The following is a 17,245-nucleotide window of genomic DNA, read 5'->3' as shown; positions in this document are numbered from 1 at the left end:
TGTCTGAAATTCTGCCCTTCCTCTAACGTGTTTGAGCACTAATATTTTACACCAGAGTCTAAACTTGGTTAGCGTGCCCGAGTTTCTTGTACTATGCATGTTGAATTTAACGTTCAAGGGTTAGTACAAAATGTTCATCGTAATAAACGCATAACACGGAAGTTTCGGATTAGAGCCGTAACGCTAAATTTATAATTTATCATTATAGTTTCTATGGCGAAAACGTTTCCTCCATAAAACAAGATTAACGAAAAACCAAATTAAATTAAATAAGCATTTAGCTGTATAAGCCCTTAGGGTGTTATTCTTGTTTCATTCATCTGAACGGTTAATGCCGTGGACGAATAACATACTTTATCCACGTTCACTGTAGTCTGTAGGCCAATACCAAATTAATCAACGTGTCCACAGTAACTAGAAATAAACTAAAAATTACAAATTAATTTTAAAATTACCCTTTTTTATAGATACACCTGTTAATTATTATAATTAAACACCGATCCTCAATAGAAAACCACTTTGTCTTTTTCAGACTTAACAATGTGTAAGGAAATTAAGTTTAGAAATTAAATTAATTACATAAAAATGTTTTTATCATTATTACCGTAGACATTTATAAGTTCAAAATCCCATAACACATATGTACACGAGAGATTAATGCATATTATTACACCTAATCACTTAAAAGCGCACTCTCAATTAATCAAAGCTTTAAGCGTGATGTTTTATCCTCGACATCCCCAAACGACATGACATCTTTAAAACCACTACCTTATCCAAGTATACATATTACTTAGGTACGTAGTGGGTTTTAAATATGTAAGTACACCGTTACTTATGTATTATATACCTACAACACAAATATGATAATTAATAATAATGGACCCAAAAATAAATAATTATTGCATAACAAATACGAAATGAATCAAATAAGATAAGTATTGAACGTAATGTAAATAGATAATGATATATTTACTTAATAGCTTTAATAAATCAAACATAATATATGAAAAACTATGTGAAACATTTAAAAGTCTATTTTCAGTGACTAAACGATAAAATATTAATAAGTTTGTTAAACATTTCGCTCGACAAAGTTTCAATATTTTATCAAAAACTTTGGAAACTTTACAAAGAGCCGGAAGACACTCGAGATTTTTGGATTCTAAAAAAAAAAAAGGTTTAAATATCCATAGGAGGTAACGACTTTTACTCGGGTAAATTTTAAAAATACAATACTGTAGATAAAGTTAAAGTAACTAAAATTAACGTAATGAACTAGGTTTGCTGCGATTAAATCGATTGTGATAGATTATAGCTAACAAAAACATTGAATACATTAAAGTTTTTATCTATTTTATACATGTTTCTCAGTCAGCTTGATAGCGTCACTGTCAAAAATAAAAATTACTGAAATGTCCAAAAGCAAAAACGTGTTTAACGAAAAATGAGTGAAAACGCTAAATTTATACAACTCTACATTATTATAATATGTACTACAATTTTTGGCTTTAATTAAATAAATAAGTTAATAGAATTTAAAACTATAAAATAGATATCTATAAAGATTCCTCGTGAGTATGCTCATATAATACAGGGGATCCACTTAACGTAGGACATACATTTTCACCAAAAAACAACTATATTTTATTGTTTTTTTTTTTTTAAATTTTTGTTTAATTTATTGAACTGTATTATAAAATTACCAAATATTTATCTTTGTTAGTATTTTCCAGAGCGCTATCAAAAGAAATACAACCTGTATTTCTGCATTCATATTAAATGACTTTTACATTATTATTACAATACTATCAGTTGTCACTATTGACTTTTTGATTTTGCCCGAAAAACAAGGTTTATAAAATAAAAGCATAAAGCATTATGTCTACATTATAATTTGTACTGGTTTATTACGCATTGGCTACCGCCTACCGGAAAATATAATAAGAAACGGCGTTTATGTTAGCAATAGCATTTATTTTCGTATTTCGCATTGCCAACTCTGAATTTCCATCAACCCCGCTAATGTTCAAATAGGCCGACAGTTATTTGACGGGAACCGGCAATGTGTTTGATAAATGATCGCGTTTGTCTGAATACACCAGAACTGGAAAGAGCTATTGCTTCCATTCAGACCTAGAGGTGGTATAACAGTCACGGTAGCATTGCGATTGCTTCGATCAATCAACCTACGACTTTTGATAATTGTCAGAACACAGTTCGCCCTAAAATGCCACACCATAAAAAAAAGCTTTTTACGCTACTCCCCCCTCCCCGAAATGAAATAATCACATATAAAATGAGATATTCATAAAGTAAAATACCATTGCGAACCACCAATAACAGCAGTTACAAAATATAGAGATACCGTTTTATTTTAAATGTAATTTATCAATTTTGTTTCGAACCTCGTGTCAAGGGGAGTTTATGACAGTTTTTTTTAAAGGATTATTAACACAAGCTATAATTTGTACATATGGTAGATAAAAAAAAAACTACCACTAAAAAATCATTGATAGTTGGACATAATTGGACCATATCCTTAACAGTAGTTATTCCATTAGTGTTATCCCCCATTTATAACATCTTAGATAACTCGTTGTTATCAAACATCTACAAAATGTATTATCACATTTCAATAAACCGACAAAACCATGATATTTGTTCAACAAATGTCATATGTAAGTTGTCACGGTATTTCATGTAAGTAAGCTGATTTCCAATTTGTAAGCAATTTTGTGCAAAAAATAATCATATAATACCTGTTAAAAAATAGTATACATCCTTATTAAAACCGCTGTAATGTAATAAATTGAAACGGTTTTCTAATGAACAAAAATCTACTTTTTTAAATAGCATTGTCGCTTCGCGTAATTTTGAAAATCCGCCAAAGTACAGAGTTCAGAAATATTACATCCTCCAGGTTCGACAATAGGAGTTTTCACTCTAAAATTGTTCAAAAAAAGTTAAACCCCAACTAGCGTTACATAAACATGACATACAGGTGTAAAGCCCTCAACGCGGTCGGTGGGTTTATGACATTAAAATTGGATTTCCATCACACATTTATGGGTTTATCGAACTCAATAGAGCCTAACAACGTTTGCACATTATAGAAAATCCGTTGGGTTCTCATATTTAATAGTATAGAAGTATTGACGAACTTCGTAGCAGCCAGTGCGGAGTCCAGATTAAAGACACAGTTCGAAGATGAAAACAAACAGAAAGAAACATAATCAAAGTCGATGGCAGTACCCAAGGATAAGTGGCCGATGCCTTTCGACCCCAATCGAAATTCCGACATTTAACCCTCCTAGTCAATAACAACGGAAAACGTTTTCCACTCGATTTTATCGCCACAGCCACTGCTCGCTCGACAGTCGGTCGTCTGTACAGTGATTTCCAAAAGTTTCAATGGCAAAAACATAATACATATTATAGTATATATAAATACAGCACCGATGTAACCGAAATGTATAAAATACAGACGTCTAAAGTCGTCGTTTTGTGTACCGACGATAAAGAACATTAACTTTCCGCCGAGTTCGGTTAAGTCGAAAGTCGCAATCTGAATTTATGTTTCATTTGTTTGTACAAACGGTCAGGCTCATTTAGCCCGTTAAAAGCTGCTGAGCCAAACGAAAATTCGGCCATATTCGCAGCAGCTATAAAACGAATGGTTCTTCTTTATATCAGTTAACGGACGAGCGGGTTCCATGTGACCGGACGGGGGTAAGTGTTCACTGAACTGAGTATATTAAAAGAGATAAAATTTGCTTTGTACCAGATACAAGCTTAAGTACATAGAGCATAACGTCAACGCGGGTTTGTTATTGCTATAATACTATACTTTTCTGGCATCAACAATAATAATATAATATAACTGTCGGCGTAATATTACAGTACCCGAATTGAACATACGTCATTTAATATAGTATAGAAATATGATGTCCTAATCATTTATTTAATACTTGTGTTCAACTGACAACTGTACATGCTTTATAGTAATATATGATGCGACAGAGAAAAGATATGCACCATTTTACTATTTTATAAGTTACAACCATTGAATATTATCAGAATGATATATTAAGAATTTGTTTTTCTTAAAAATCTAGCGAGAACGGGCTGACGTTTGTTTACATTTTGGTTGTACCGCCAAATTCGAAAAATAGCGTTTAAACTTTTTCGTAGATCTACTAATGCAAATATTAAAATATAATTTTTATATTTTTGTTTAATGCTAAATTAATTGACTTTTGACAACAATTTTGATAGTCTTATCTAAACAAAATTAACAAACGGTAAACAATGTTTATTACTGTACTAATAATTGTACACAATAGTTTTAGCTTTCACTTAAAATTTTGTTTGAAAAAGGTCCTATACCATTCATTAAATATACTATTAATAGGTTAATGTGACAAAGGCCCTAATAAAGTTCCGGTCAGGTTAGGTATGCAATTTTAATTTGTTCTTAAAGTTTGTTTTAGCCCTTAACTTGTCAAGGGGTATTTTTTAATATCAAAAATAATTAAAATAATAGTACTTTTTAGGTTGGCTATGAAAAATTATATATAAATTATTTGTATCTTTAAAGATGCAATCTTTAGGTATGCAATTTAAAAATGTTAAGGTTTAAACTTTTTTTTTATGAATGTGTGAACTTATTGTTCGATTCTAAAATAAATATTTAGTTATGGAAAAATATTTTTTTTTTTGTTATTGTGTAAAATATTATTTTTTCCCTTAATTTTATCTGGACTCTTGCGCAGAATGTTAAATAAATTACAAAGATATAAACAGAAGCCAAAAGAACAAATTATTGTCATTCAATAGTATACAGAAATAATAATATTTTGTTAAACATAATTAATGTGAATATACAGTTAATACAGTGACCGCACTGCTATTTTACCATCACATTATATAAGGAGTAGCTATAAACATACTAAAAAGAAAACTGTAAAAATGTATGTTATATTGTGTTATTTTTTATAGACCCTCTTGGCTATTTATGACTTATTCAAATGTAAATAAGTTGCAAATAAGTATGTGGATGTCATGAATTATTGTTTGCCTCTGTACTATAGTCCCTAATGAATAATAAAAATATGTACTATAAAACATGTTTATTCTATCATTTTTTTTTTATTTATACCCAAATAAATTATAAGAAAGCCTGCCATAAGACTTCTATTAACAAATGACATTTCACCACAATACTAATATCCAAAGTAATAAATGAAAAATAAACGAAACTTTAAAATTTTGATTCACTAGCGAACGAATTCATTAAAAAAGTTCAAATTTGTTTCACCAATCAAATTTAAAAAAGGTAAAACGGTGACATTAAATAATTTATACTATTTATAAAAAGAATTGTTTTATACACATATATGTGTATGCGTATTTCTTTTTATTTAAATTTAACATTTTTAATTTGAATAAATTATTTATGTAAATACTGTAATTTAAACGCTAATACTATCTAACCAACTAAAATATAATAATTAAACATCCGTTTGACCAAATACAAATTACAATTTCTTTTTTATACAAAATTCGACGAAAACACAGTAAACAAACATTGTTTGTTGGAACGTTTGTGTTATTCAGATAAGTTTCAGCCATAAACTTGTACCATGCATGTCTTTCATGTGTCTACTTCACTTCGCTGCGGTCGACACAGCTAAGGGACTGCGAGATATATAAAGCATAAAAGCTTAATAGCTAAAATCCGTATGTTTTGTACAATTTATTTATTCATCATCATCATCATGTAGCTGAGCAGGCCTTGGATGTCCAACGCTGCCAATATGAGAGGGGATGACGATTCTTTTTCAGCAGACGATTTTTTACCCGGCAAACGGAGCGCCCATTATATTATACAATTGGAAAACCTTTGTACCGTTACAGTTAATGCCCTTCGAACGATTAAATTAAATTTTGATTTGATCGAATAGATGTAGACTTTATACACTGTTGGTAAGCTATTTAATTAAACAATTCGAATCGCTTCTCAGACCTTCCTGTTGTAGACGAAATTTAGGGTCAAGCCTCACGAGTCATGACACTGGCCTGACCTAACGCCCGAGTTTGCCCTTAATACTCAAAGGTCATTAGGAATTAGTGGTCGTCGGTGCGCATTGACTCTTAAATTTCTCTCAGCGACAATCAGTACAGGAAAAAGGCCGAATTTTCAAAAATGTACATGTACTACAAGTGGAATAATTCTGTTTAACTATATATTTTTTTGTATGTATCTTCCCCGTGTTAATGTTATCAGTGTCTGGGGCCTGACAATAGTACCTAAATATTTATTTATTTGTATAGAAGTCATTTAGACATCAGTTCTTGACAACTATTTTAACAAAGAAATTACAACACAAGTATGCAAGCAATCGCATAAGTTTTTTTATCGAGCCTCCGATAAGTTTATACGATTATTATTATTACTAGATTCGCTAATAAATGATTATTATTAATGCGGCTCGATCGCATCGAATGATATTAATATGGGCTAATAAAACGCAATCGTTAATTTGAATCTGGTCAATTTTTTTTTATGCGCTCCCAGCCATGAAAAAATATAAAGACGTTACTGGTCTGGTCGCGCGCGTTACAGTGTTCTCAAAAGGTCATAAATATCACGGAATAGCCTCTGGGTCTGACTTGCTCACAACAATATTATGATTGGGTGGTGAATAAACGAGAATTTATTTTTCCGATGGGCCTTTATGGTTTGTCATTTAGTTTTATACATCCTTTTTTTTTCTGTCGTTGTCTGTGGCTGGCCGTTTCTACGAGTTCTCAGCGTTTCGTTTTATATATATATATATTACAATAGAGATGGCTACGATTTACGAATAACAATTTGTAAAGAGTAGTTGAGAGGCTCAATAATAGTAAAACGAACTCGCACAGAACCCAGTGCGGTCACTTTACAAACGTCCACAACGCAACGGTAAAAGCCTAGGAAATATTTTTTTTATTTAAGTCGCCATTATGTCGCGTTATAAAGCTGAAAAAAAATATCGAAAAAAAAATAATAAGTCTGGGAAATTGCGTTATTGTGATTAAGCATACGACAACGCAGTGTCATTCGACCTCCGCGTCATAGTGAATGGCTCGTGTAAATTAAGTGAAGAGTATATTATTATTATTATTATTATTCGCCATACAATATAATATATTGTATTATTAAAGGACTGCCGAGTCAAAAACTGCCGGCTAAGGGTATACAATACAGCCCATTGTGATGAAGAGATGCATTATGTTGTTCGTTACTTTACGGGGGCGGCAACAAAAAAAGGGCGAAGTGCAAGAAAAAAAATCAACTTTTAATCCCTCAGCTTTTTCTCGGCATTAAATATATACATAGACTTAGGGACTGTCCGTCTTTTATCGTAATACACTTTAATATCAGTTTTTTCCCCTCGAATTCAACGGAATCAAGTAATTATCCTTTATATACAATATACAGGGTGATCAATTTAACACAAGTCACTTATTTTTCTCGTATAATCAATGAACTCAGTTGATACTTTAATTTTTTTTTTTCATTAGGGAACCTTTGAAATTGAAAAAGTTTAAATTATTGAAATGTAAGTGTAGGAGAAGTGCGGTTGATAAATGCACGCGAATAAAAATAATACCACACTGAACCTCTTCTCTCTCGTCTAATCTAAATCTAAGCTCCATTAACTTTAAAAGTAATGATTCAAAACTGGTCATTTAGCAGTTTAAAGTTTTTTAAAAATAACTCTCAACTTGAAAAGTTAATATAATATTTATGTTATCATTCCAGTTTCTAAGGTCGATAACTCTGTTAATTATCAAAAATTGTAAATATTTGTCAAATCTGTGAAACAAATGAATTTTTTAAGGAAAACATTCTTTATAATTTGACAAAACGCAATTATTTGTAGATATAGTAACGTTTTATTGTAGATGAACAGTGAGGTTAAATTCTAAACCACACAGCTTAAACAAACATTTCAATAATTTAAAAGAAAGAAATGAAATATTATTTTCCGAGATAATTAAGTTGATCACCCTGTGTATATAGTATATACACTATACCGTTTTTTTGCCTATCGAATGACAAACTTTATGAACTAACCAAACCGTCAACAGCTGATTATGTTTTTTGTTCACTTTTACACGCTTCACCTCGATCTCGGGTTTACGCCAAAAGTTTTTCGCGACACTTTTGGGAAAATAATTAAATTTTACTTGAGCTCACACAAAATATACAAGTTCGGCGAGCCGGACTGGATTGCAGTACCTACTTTTCCGCCTACGGGCTACGGAAGCGACACGTTTATTGTATTTAATAATAATAATAGCTGTTGTACAAAAATTATTATGTACAGCCACAGATACAGCCTTTGGGTTTGGTACCCCCACTTTTATCGGTAAGCCCGAGGGGACGCCATCGGTCAGGGAAAAGTTTCAACAATTTGGCCGGATTTTTATTGCAGCGCAGCATTCGGCCGTGGCGTAGATTCCGTTTGGTTGAATTATCGTGTAAATATAAATTTCCCGCTAACGTTTTCCCGAAGAACAAATGCTTATGGACGTGATGTAATAATATATAGACAAGCTTTTCCACTTTCACCGAATGCGAATCGGATTTAACCGAAACACAGGAGCAGCACAAGAAGAATAGCTGTTTACCACGAGATTGATTACTTATGACGGCGACAGAGCGTTTTTTCCAAGTGTACTCAAACTATCGAATCGCGAAACTATTCGCAAAATGTACCGCTATGTTTCTACCACAATATGGTCTATCTATCTATCTATTTAGATGTACTATTGGGACGTGTTACAAAATCACCACGACCACAATGCGGCCATTGAACTCGTTATGATTAGGGACAGTCCAGGCCAGTATACATTATAGTGTATTATTATGTTATTAATAATATTATAGGCCAAAGGCGTTCTTCAGCCATGACACTATTGCGGTTTGAAGGGTCACTCAGATAATTTACGACCCGTAATACACTGACGGCAAAATATCTTCATGACTTTAAGACAGCGGGTGGGAAAGTCGAAGGAAATATCTCCCCAACACAGGATATGCGGTTCTCGGGGGTAAATCTTAGCGAGATTTCCCGGGATCACTTGAGAATTTCGGGGAACATTTAAAGTGTTTGGGAATCGACCATAGCTTATGTCATCTCATGCAGAATATAAAAGTGTTTCGAAAATAAAATACAATTGTTTGATAAACTAATTTATTTTAACCTTCAGTTAGACGCACAGAGTAAAAAATGTAATAAAAGCGCGCGATTTGATAAGGGTTAATCCCTATCATTAATATTTAATACATAATTAAGATGATGTTTTTAAAAATTTAATTTTTTTAAAAACCGAATTATTTTAACGAACACTAGATTTAATTAATTTGGTTTTTTTTTCTAGTGATGCTAATTTGTTAAAGTCTTGAGTTTTTATTGTACTCTCTGTTCTTGAGGGCGTTTGAACGTAAATAAAATATTATATCATTAAACTTAACGAAGTTACTATAAAATATATTTTTCTCAGTCTTACATAATTACATCATAAAGTGTTCGTTTAGTACACTAGGTACTGTTTAGTTCAGCGACGCAATCAGATAGAGAGCTCGAGGCGTTGATGAAACCCTCCTGAAATGGTTTATGGTTTTTTTTAACGGATAAAAGCTGGGTTTATCTATACATCAACTAAAGGATAGTGCTTTGAACGCGTAATAACTCCTGTCGAAATCACAATTCTGATTGCACCGCTAATTTAACTAACTTACGTCCACCGTAATATGGTTGGTGCGTTGTCGGTCTTTATCTCACAATCGAAACCGTGATTTATTTCTTGTCCCTCTTGTCCCTCTTGCCGGCAGGTTGTGCACTCACAGCAGTAATATTATTTCACCTAAAGGTTGCTGCCCTACACTATCGTTAATTTGCATTTAATCGTCGGATAGCGTGAGAAAGTTATTTATTGGAGCGGTTCATGCGTTGGTTACATGCTGAGGGCGAATTATATACATATAATAATTTTTTTTTTTTTTTTTAATGCGATCCCGTTGGACAAAATAGTTCAATTTATTAGGTCACGCCAACAGTCTGACCGACCACGACCGTTTGAGTATATACATTAGCTTAGTATAGGCCGGACGAGGGGAGGGGCTAAAATTCAACACCAACAACAATGCACCATAGGGTAGGAAGAGGATTCGTTCGTCTAATTTGCGAGTACACAGTTGATAACGATATTCCGGACTAAAAGTAGAACAAAAAAGCAACAACACCAACAATAACAAATAATATTATGCTAATTAGGCTTGTTTTTTTACTATAGTACCTACTACAGCTCGGTCTATCTATATAATATATATGTATATAACATACCGTCAGCAGTTTGGGGTGCGCGTTTAACTTTTATAATACTTAACAGCGACCAAGCGACGATTAACATTGAATAAATTAACGTAACGACCTATGCACAACACATCGGCCAACTTGTAACACAAAATATTTAGAGCAGTAAAATTTTAAACGTTTCTCTCCAATTATGTTTTCACGTGTTAAGTCTTACGATTTTTCGTAGCAATTAGGTACTGTAAACGTACGACTTTTTAAACTATTTTCATACCGAATATATTTAATAACAATAACAACTACGAAAAATTTAGCAATTAAAATTAATGTATGGGAAATATTTACAAAACACAGAATTGTTTTACATTTTTTTAATTAACACTCCTTTAAGACTATATTTCTCCAATGAGAAGCTGAAAAAAAATGATATTTTTAGTTTAGTTACGTTAGTGAATATATAGTTAGTAGTATACTTAAATATTAGTAACGGAAAATGATTAGGTGTGTGGTTACAGCAGTGGTACCTAATTATAACAATAGAATACGGATGAAATTAAAAATTAAATTATCACTTAAAACTAACATATTATAACCCTGGTGAAAATTAAAAAAAGTAATTAGTTGAACTTGTTGAAACTAGTTCAAATAGAACTCTTGAATCTTTTAAACGACGTTTCGACAACCAATAACTTGAAGCGTGTACACGGTTGATGTATTTGCCCGTTTTACATAATGAGGTAAAATTTCCTGACACTATTAATTTCAAAAAAACGAGTGGACCGCTCGAGTCGAGTTGATGCAATCCAGATGTCCTGGCAGATATTTATACAAGCAAATATTACGACGCGTTACAGCTGAATATAAAGTGACCGATATCAGGTCCGCACCCTTGGCCAATTTAATCAATACTTTCCACCCTGTTCCGTGTAAACAAACACACATGACATATTATTATACAATGTGGGCCGCTTTTTCGACAAATCACTTCAATGTGTCCGAAATGTGAACAACACGAGGTCTGGGTCACGTATCGAGTAACGTTCGAATGTCTGAATATTTATGCGCTAGTTACGTCGCCCGTTTCAAACGGTCGTGGTTAAAAAAAAAAAAAAAAACACTGTACTCGAGTAAGCTCGGGTGTTCGATGTTTGTATAAAAGCAACTGAGGTGGTACGGTAGAATTACAAATTTGACCGTTTAAAAAATAACGATGTCAAACCTTTTCTTCTCATAACGTGTGTTGTAAATTTAATTGTCCAAACGTGATGCCGTACACGCGTGTCGTCAGTCCGTTAAGCAGCCGGCCATTTGCATATTATTATAATCAGAACTCGGGAAAATCCAAAAATCCAAATATTCCGGATTTTGCTTGGCCCTGCGTATAGTACGGTAGGTATTGTGGCTGTAAAACAATGATAAAACTGATTGCGGAAGGCGGTGACGCACAAAAAAACCGTGGCATCTGTACATCGGAAGCAAAGGCCGAGCACGCCATGGTCTATTAATGATCGCAGGTCGTTGGGATATTAGGGTGTATCATTTTTCAGTCCAAGGGCTAAACCCCCCCCCCCCATTCCCATCCCATGTCAATATACGTCAAATAGCTGTCGTTGCCATGTATCCAACTGCCTAAATCTACACTAAGGGACTCGCACGACGACGGACATCCGATGGGAAACGCGATAATCGGTCCCAGCTAAGTTTTCGGCCACATTGCCTTCTCTGTAATACCCTATCTATTCGCGTTTGTTTTTATAGCCGATTACCGCTAACGACATTCGACAATCAACGTCGCTTTTCCACTTAATTTTTCCTTTTTTTTTTTTTTAAATAGATAAAGGCGAGACAGAGGGAGCGGAAATTCTTCTAATACTAACACGTTTTATTCATTTTAATGTAAGATATATCTTGCATAATATAAACATACAAACCTTACAGAAAAGTAATCAATTATATTACAATAACGGTTTTCGTGGTAGGTAATAAAGTATTAATAAAATTACTTTTATCGATAAACTCATTCGAAACTACCCAAAAATGTATGTTTTTCAAGCTGTCATAAATCCGAAGGGGTCTTGTTATTGTATCAGCTAGCTTTCTAGTGTAAACATACATACGCTGGTTGTGACTATTAAGAGGAAACTGCGTAGAATTCAAAATGAAAAATGAAACCATAAGGACGTGGTGTTGTCGGTGATATTTTATCCATGATTGTCTTTTGTTAAGGGCAATATCCGACAATGGCCCATTTCGTTGGGTCGGTGTAAGCCGAGTTAATGACATCCATAGCAATGATATGAATGCCAATATGCTTAAAAAAATATCGGTTTCCCTACAAAAGTGTCTCGTGTTTCTATATAAATACATTTTCTTAGATAAAATATTTTATTTAAAAATAATAGCAGCTTAATCAACAAATAAATAATTTACCAATACTAGTTACTAGGTTTTTTATTGCGATTGTCATTTAATGTTTATCGAGAAATGCCAGTGGTAAATTATAATCTGTGGCTATGCTACACGTACTCGAGTAAATACTGTTATGGACAACTAAAACTTAATATTTAACATGTTTTGAAATTATTATTACAATACACGAGTTCATATTTCATACTTGCTGAGTTGGTTGGGTTTAAAACCATTGCCTTGAACAATAATATTATATTCATTATAATCGGGTATTCAATCTCAAAAGCAACAGACGAATCATATACACCGTCACATGAAGTGTTAAATTATTCATACCGACTCATAACTGTATTATAATATAGAAGGGATAACGCCCAGGGTCTTTTAAACATTGATCACGGCGAGAAACGCGGTGCAATCGTTTATACTTATGTCATTTAAATTTGTGTTCTGATAATTAAAAAGTTTCTTCAAAATCCTAATCTTTAAAATAGCGTAAGCTAACAAAACAAGATTAAACTGTTTGTCCATAAGCCTAGTAAGAAAGACTGTATTAACTAGTATGTATGGCGCTAAGACAAGTGAAATTTCCGAAACAGATTTGTGCAACAATTTGTGCAACATGAAATCCAAAGTCTCTGAACCCGATAATTAGACGGTTAAATATCGCACCGTTAAAATATATAACATTATTTTTTAACATAATTGCGCTTGATATAAAAATATATTACAAAAGAAGTTAAACTAACAGTTTGTTCATAAGGGTCTTTCATTACGGACATAATGTTATAGGGGCACGCTTCAATAAGTATACGATTTTGATACAACTTAACGGTCCATTTAGACTTAATAGAACCATCTCGGTTTAAAGTTTCTTCAAGTGTTACAGGATTAGCATCGGCGCTCTTATTTTTCTTGTGCCTATTATTGGCGGCTTATCAGCCATTACCAACCATTTGATTATTAAAATATGCTGTAAATAATATTCTATTTTTTGGAAAATAAAGGTTTTTTTTTTAATTTCGTAAAAAATTGTGATGAAGGGGTATACTAAGATACGTATTTGAACTGAGCCTCTCTCCCTCAACCTCCTCCTTAGAGTATTCAAGAAACTAAACCTTTGAAACAGAAAAAAAAAGGTTTTATGCAGTTTTTTTATTGTAAAATAAATTTAAGAAAAACTCACTCATAATAATTAGGAGTCACTAATTCGTTTGGACCCCGTAAATGGTTTTTATGAAGATAATGCACAAACAGTCAATAAAAGATGACACTTATATTTTACATTATCAGATATTAGTTTTGAAAAATGTATCTCATTACATGATCGTTATAAAACATTTTCTCAAAACTATATGTATACTATTAAATTACGTTAATTTTTTTAAAAATATAGACCTAAACATCCGTCGTAGTTGATGAAAAATCATAAAATACTACACATTTTCAATAACCATTTTAAGTTATTACTTTTAATCATTTTAGAGTTTAAGAGTTAGGACGAGAGGAGAAATACACTCGACCCTTTCTCCCGTCCTAAATTTTAATATTTAATTTAAAACATTAAAAATAATTACCCGATACGAATTAATAAAACGTAATATATGCGTTGCCATTTAAGTTTCAAACGTTTATATCAATTATAATTGATTTGAGAGAGGATTTAATAACATAAAAGTTTTGTGGAAAATTGAGATACAGCGTTGTATAAAAAACAATATTCAATTACTAATAATTAAACCCTGTGAGATATCGAATGGATCGTTTTAAAATAATCACCATAGGCATAGGTAGGGAGAGAAACTTGAGAGGGTTACCGTGGATGTGTATGGCAAACGCGGCGGCTGTTTGTCCGAAACAACAACAGCAGCAGCTCTCTACCGCCGGTATCGTGTTGCCGCGCGGCCGGTGTGCACCCTTTCGCGCTTTAGGTTAAATCCGTCGGTAAGTTTGCACCTGCCGGTGAAAAATGACGGCAACTATCCGAGTGAGCCGAAAATGAACGATGTTGTTGATTACACGTCATTAGTACACCACACACACTCACACACACACATTGAAAACTGCCAAAGCGCTACCTTCATAACGGCTAATTAAGTTTATTAATGGGCCGGCGCGCTCGTGTCCGGCCACCCCAGGAGTCGCTCGGGTCGGCGTTGGACGAATGCGAACAATGACATATTTATTTTAGATATATATATATATTTTTTTTTTAATACTAACGCGTGAAACCCGCCATCACAAACGAGATAGAAAATGACAAAAAAAAAAAAAGGATAAGACTAACGTGCGTTTGCCGATAAGTTTTTCATACACGTTCAGTGCTCGTTAAAGGTCACATTCTCTGGGGAGTTTTTCGACTGCCTTCTTCCGTATTTGTTCAACTCCACCCGGTTAATACACACACACACCAGTGATTACACCAACTGTATACCCATAATCCAGTATATAAGATTGCAGCCATGTCTCTATAATAGGGAGACACATCTTTTGAAATTGTTTATTTAACTTTCAGACACGAGATGCAAACAGTACTAACAATACCAAAATCTTAAGAGAAATATCTCTACGAAACATATTTTTATTTTTTTGCCGTATCGATATTAAATATATTATCAAAATTTGATCCTCTAATCAATTTTTTCTTATTGAAAATCAATACTCAGCCTAATAATTAGGCTGACTTATTTTATCAAATTATTTGATAAAGCGTATTAAGAAAAAACTGAAATTTTCTCAATAAATATATTATGAAATAATCACGCAGTTTAGATTTTAAAATAAAAAAAACAGGAGCTAGCCTTGTAATAATAATTAAATGTTGGACGTGTTGTTAAGTTTACTTATTAATTTTACTAATTATATTTTCATAAGAATTAACTAATAAACAAAACGTCTTAGATTCTAGATTAACATAAATAACGTTTATAGTAAATAAGGAGCAATTATACTTGAGACAATTTTGGCCGTGAAAGATGTAGGAAAACTATTTTCTTTTCTTCTAATTACCTTAACTGAATACTAAATTCAACTTTTAACTTGTACGGCGTACCTCATTAATAATATTTCATTCAACTCAACTTAAATATATAGTGTTATAACTTTCCCAACTTTGAAAACAGAACAAGAGAGAAATCGCCTATGGCAAGTTCTTCAATATTCATGTGAAGTGAAGACTGTTTTTTATCATTGGTCAATGGTATAAGATATAAAGATATAATATGTATTATCTCGTGCTAACCTGCTTAAATCCTCTGTACATGATGCGGATTTCCTGCCTGGTGAACTTGGTCTGTCGGCAGAGGTCTTCGAGGGCCACTGGCCTTGCGTGTTGGAAGGCAGACGAGTTGTCTAGCTGTTCCTCGAGCTCTAATAAAGCCGCCTCTTCGAAATTGGGGCTGTCGGGGGGCGTCGCCATCGCACGGTTGCCCCCCAACCGTTCACGGGGGGATCAAACCGCCACTGGCAATCCGACTTGTCTCGGCGGTGATACACTCTAGACGTTCCTGTTCAATCTTCATCATTCCAGAAACCGATCACCGCCGCCACACCGCCGCCGCCGCCACCACCACCACCACCAACCTTTGGTCATTTACATCTTCCACTTGTGGTGTTCAGGTTACCTTAAGGGCATACAAATTCCATTAGAATTTATAACTAAAGAATTGGGCGTTGATTCTAACAAAATGTGTTAATGCACTAATACGTGCATCAAGTACCGAGGATTTTTTTTTTTTTTTGATACACTATTAAAAATAATTTTAAGGTACAAATTTGAATTTTGTTAATGCTATTGATTTTTCCCGACAAATATAGGTACACATTAGTGGTATAATATTAGTAAATATAAGAAATACGTTAATTGTTATGTAAGCAACAATTTGTTGATACACGTTTTCTTTATCAAAATATCATCGTTGATACTTAGAATTGTTGGTACATGTCCAAGAACAACACAACTTTCAGTCCAAAAAGCTGTAAGGTAAACGGTAACATTGTTATATCGCCCCGTTTAGTGATCGTGCAAGTTTTTATAAATCACTTTAACGCAAACGCCGTGCACATTGCTGATCGGGGATAAGGAATACGCGAATATTATTGGAAAATGGCGTGTAAAGTTTTACCCAAAAACGTTAAACGCTTTTACGCTATTTAACTTTCTTACGAAAACTTTTCTTACAGCCGACCCGTGACGTTCATTTTTCAAACACGCGTGAAAGGGTATAACGTCAGATGTGTTGTTTTGCCCTGTTATCGTAATTTAAATAAAGGTAACGGATTTTCACAAACAACTCTTTAACAATCTTTCTGTAAAAAAAAAAAAAAGTAGTAGGGATCGTTTTTTTATTTGACACAGTGACCTAAGTTTCTATTATCAAAAATGCGTTTGCAGCTTATAAAGTAATCAATGCGAATGCGCATACTTTGCTGTCGGCGATGATAAACCTTATATTGTCCTAACATAA

The 17,245-nt window shown here is 33.2% G+C and overlaps 1 protein-coding gene across 2 annotated transcripts in view; it reads right to left on the bottom strand.

Annotated features, from left to right (window-relative positions):
- LOC126833422 (Kv channel-interacting protein 4) overlaps positions 1 to 17,245 on the bottom strand; it is a 34,914-nt gene that overhangs the window by 12,398 nt on the left and 5,271 nt on the right. For both annotated transcript variants that reach the window (XM_050564755.1, XM_050564756.1), the window contains exon 2: positions 16,021 to 16,402. In XM_050564755.1, the coding sequence (XP_050420712.1) occupies positions 16,021 to 16,197 (177 nt within the window). In that variant the 5' untranslated portion in view covers positions 16,198 to 16,402. The remainder of the gene's footprint in view (positions 1 to 16,020; positions 16,403 to 17,245) is intronic.

The sequence above is a fragment of the Adelges cooleyi genome, unplaced genomic scaffold (assembly GCF_023614345.1).
Source record: "Adelges cooleyi isolate 19-005CV unplaced genomic scaffold, UGA_ACOO_1.1 ACOO_flye_CR_arks_rails_tigmint_CR_PRNA_2, whole genome shotgun sequence".
Classification (NCBI taxonomy): Eukaryota; Metazoa; Arthropoda; class Insecta; order Hemiptera; family Adelgidae; genus Adelges; species Adelges cooleyi.
This window is presented reverse-complemented; position numbering and strand designations above follow the sequence as displayed.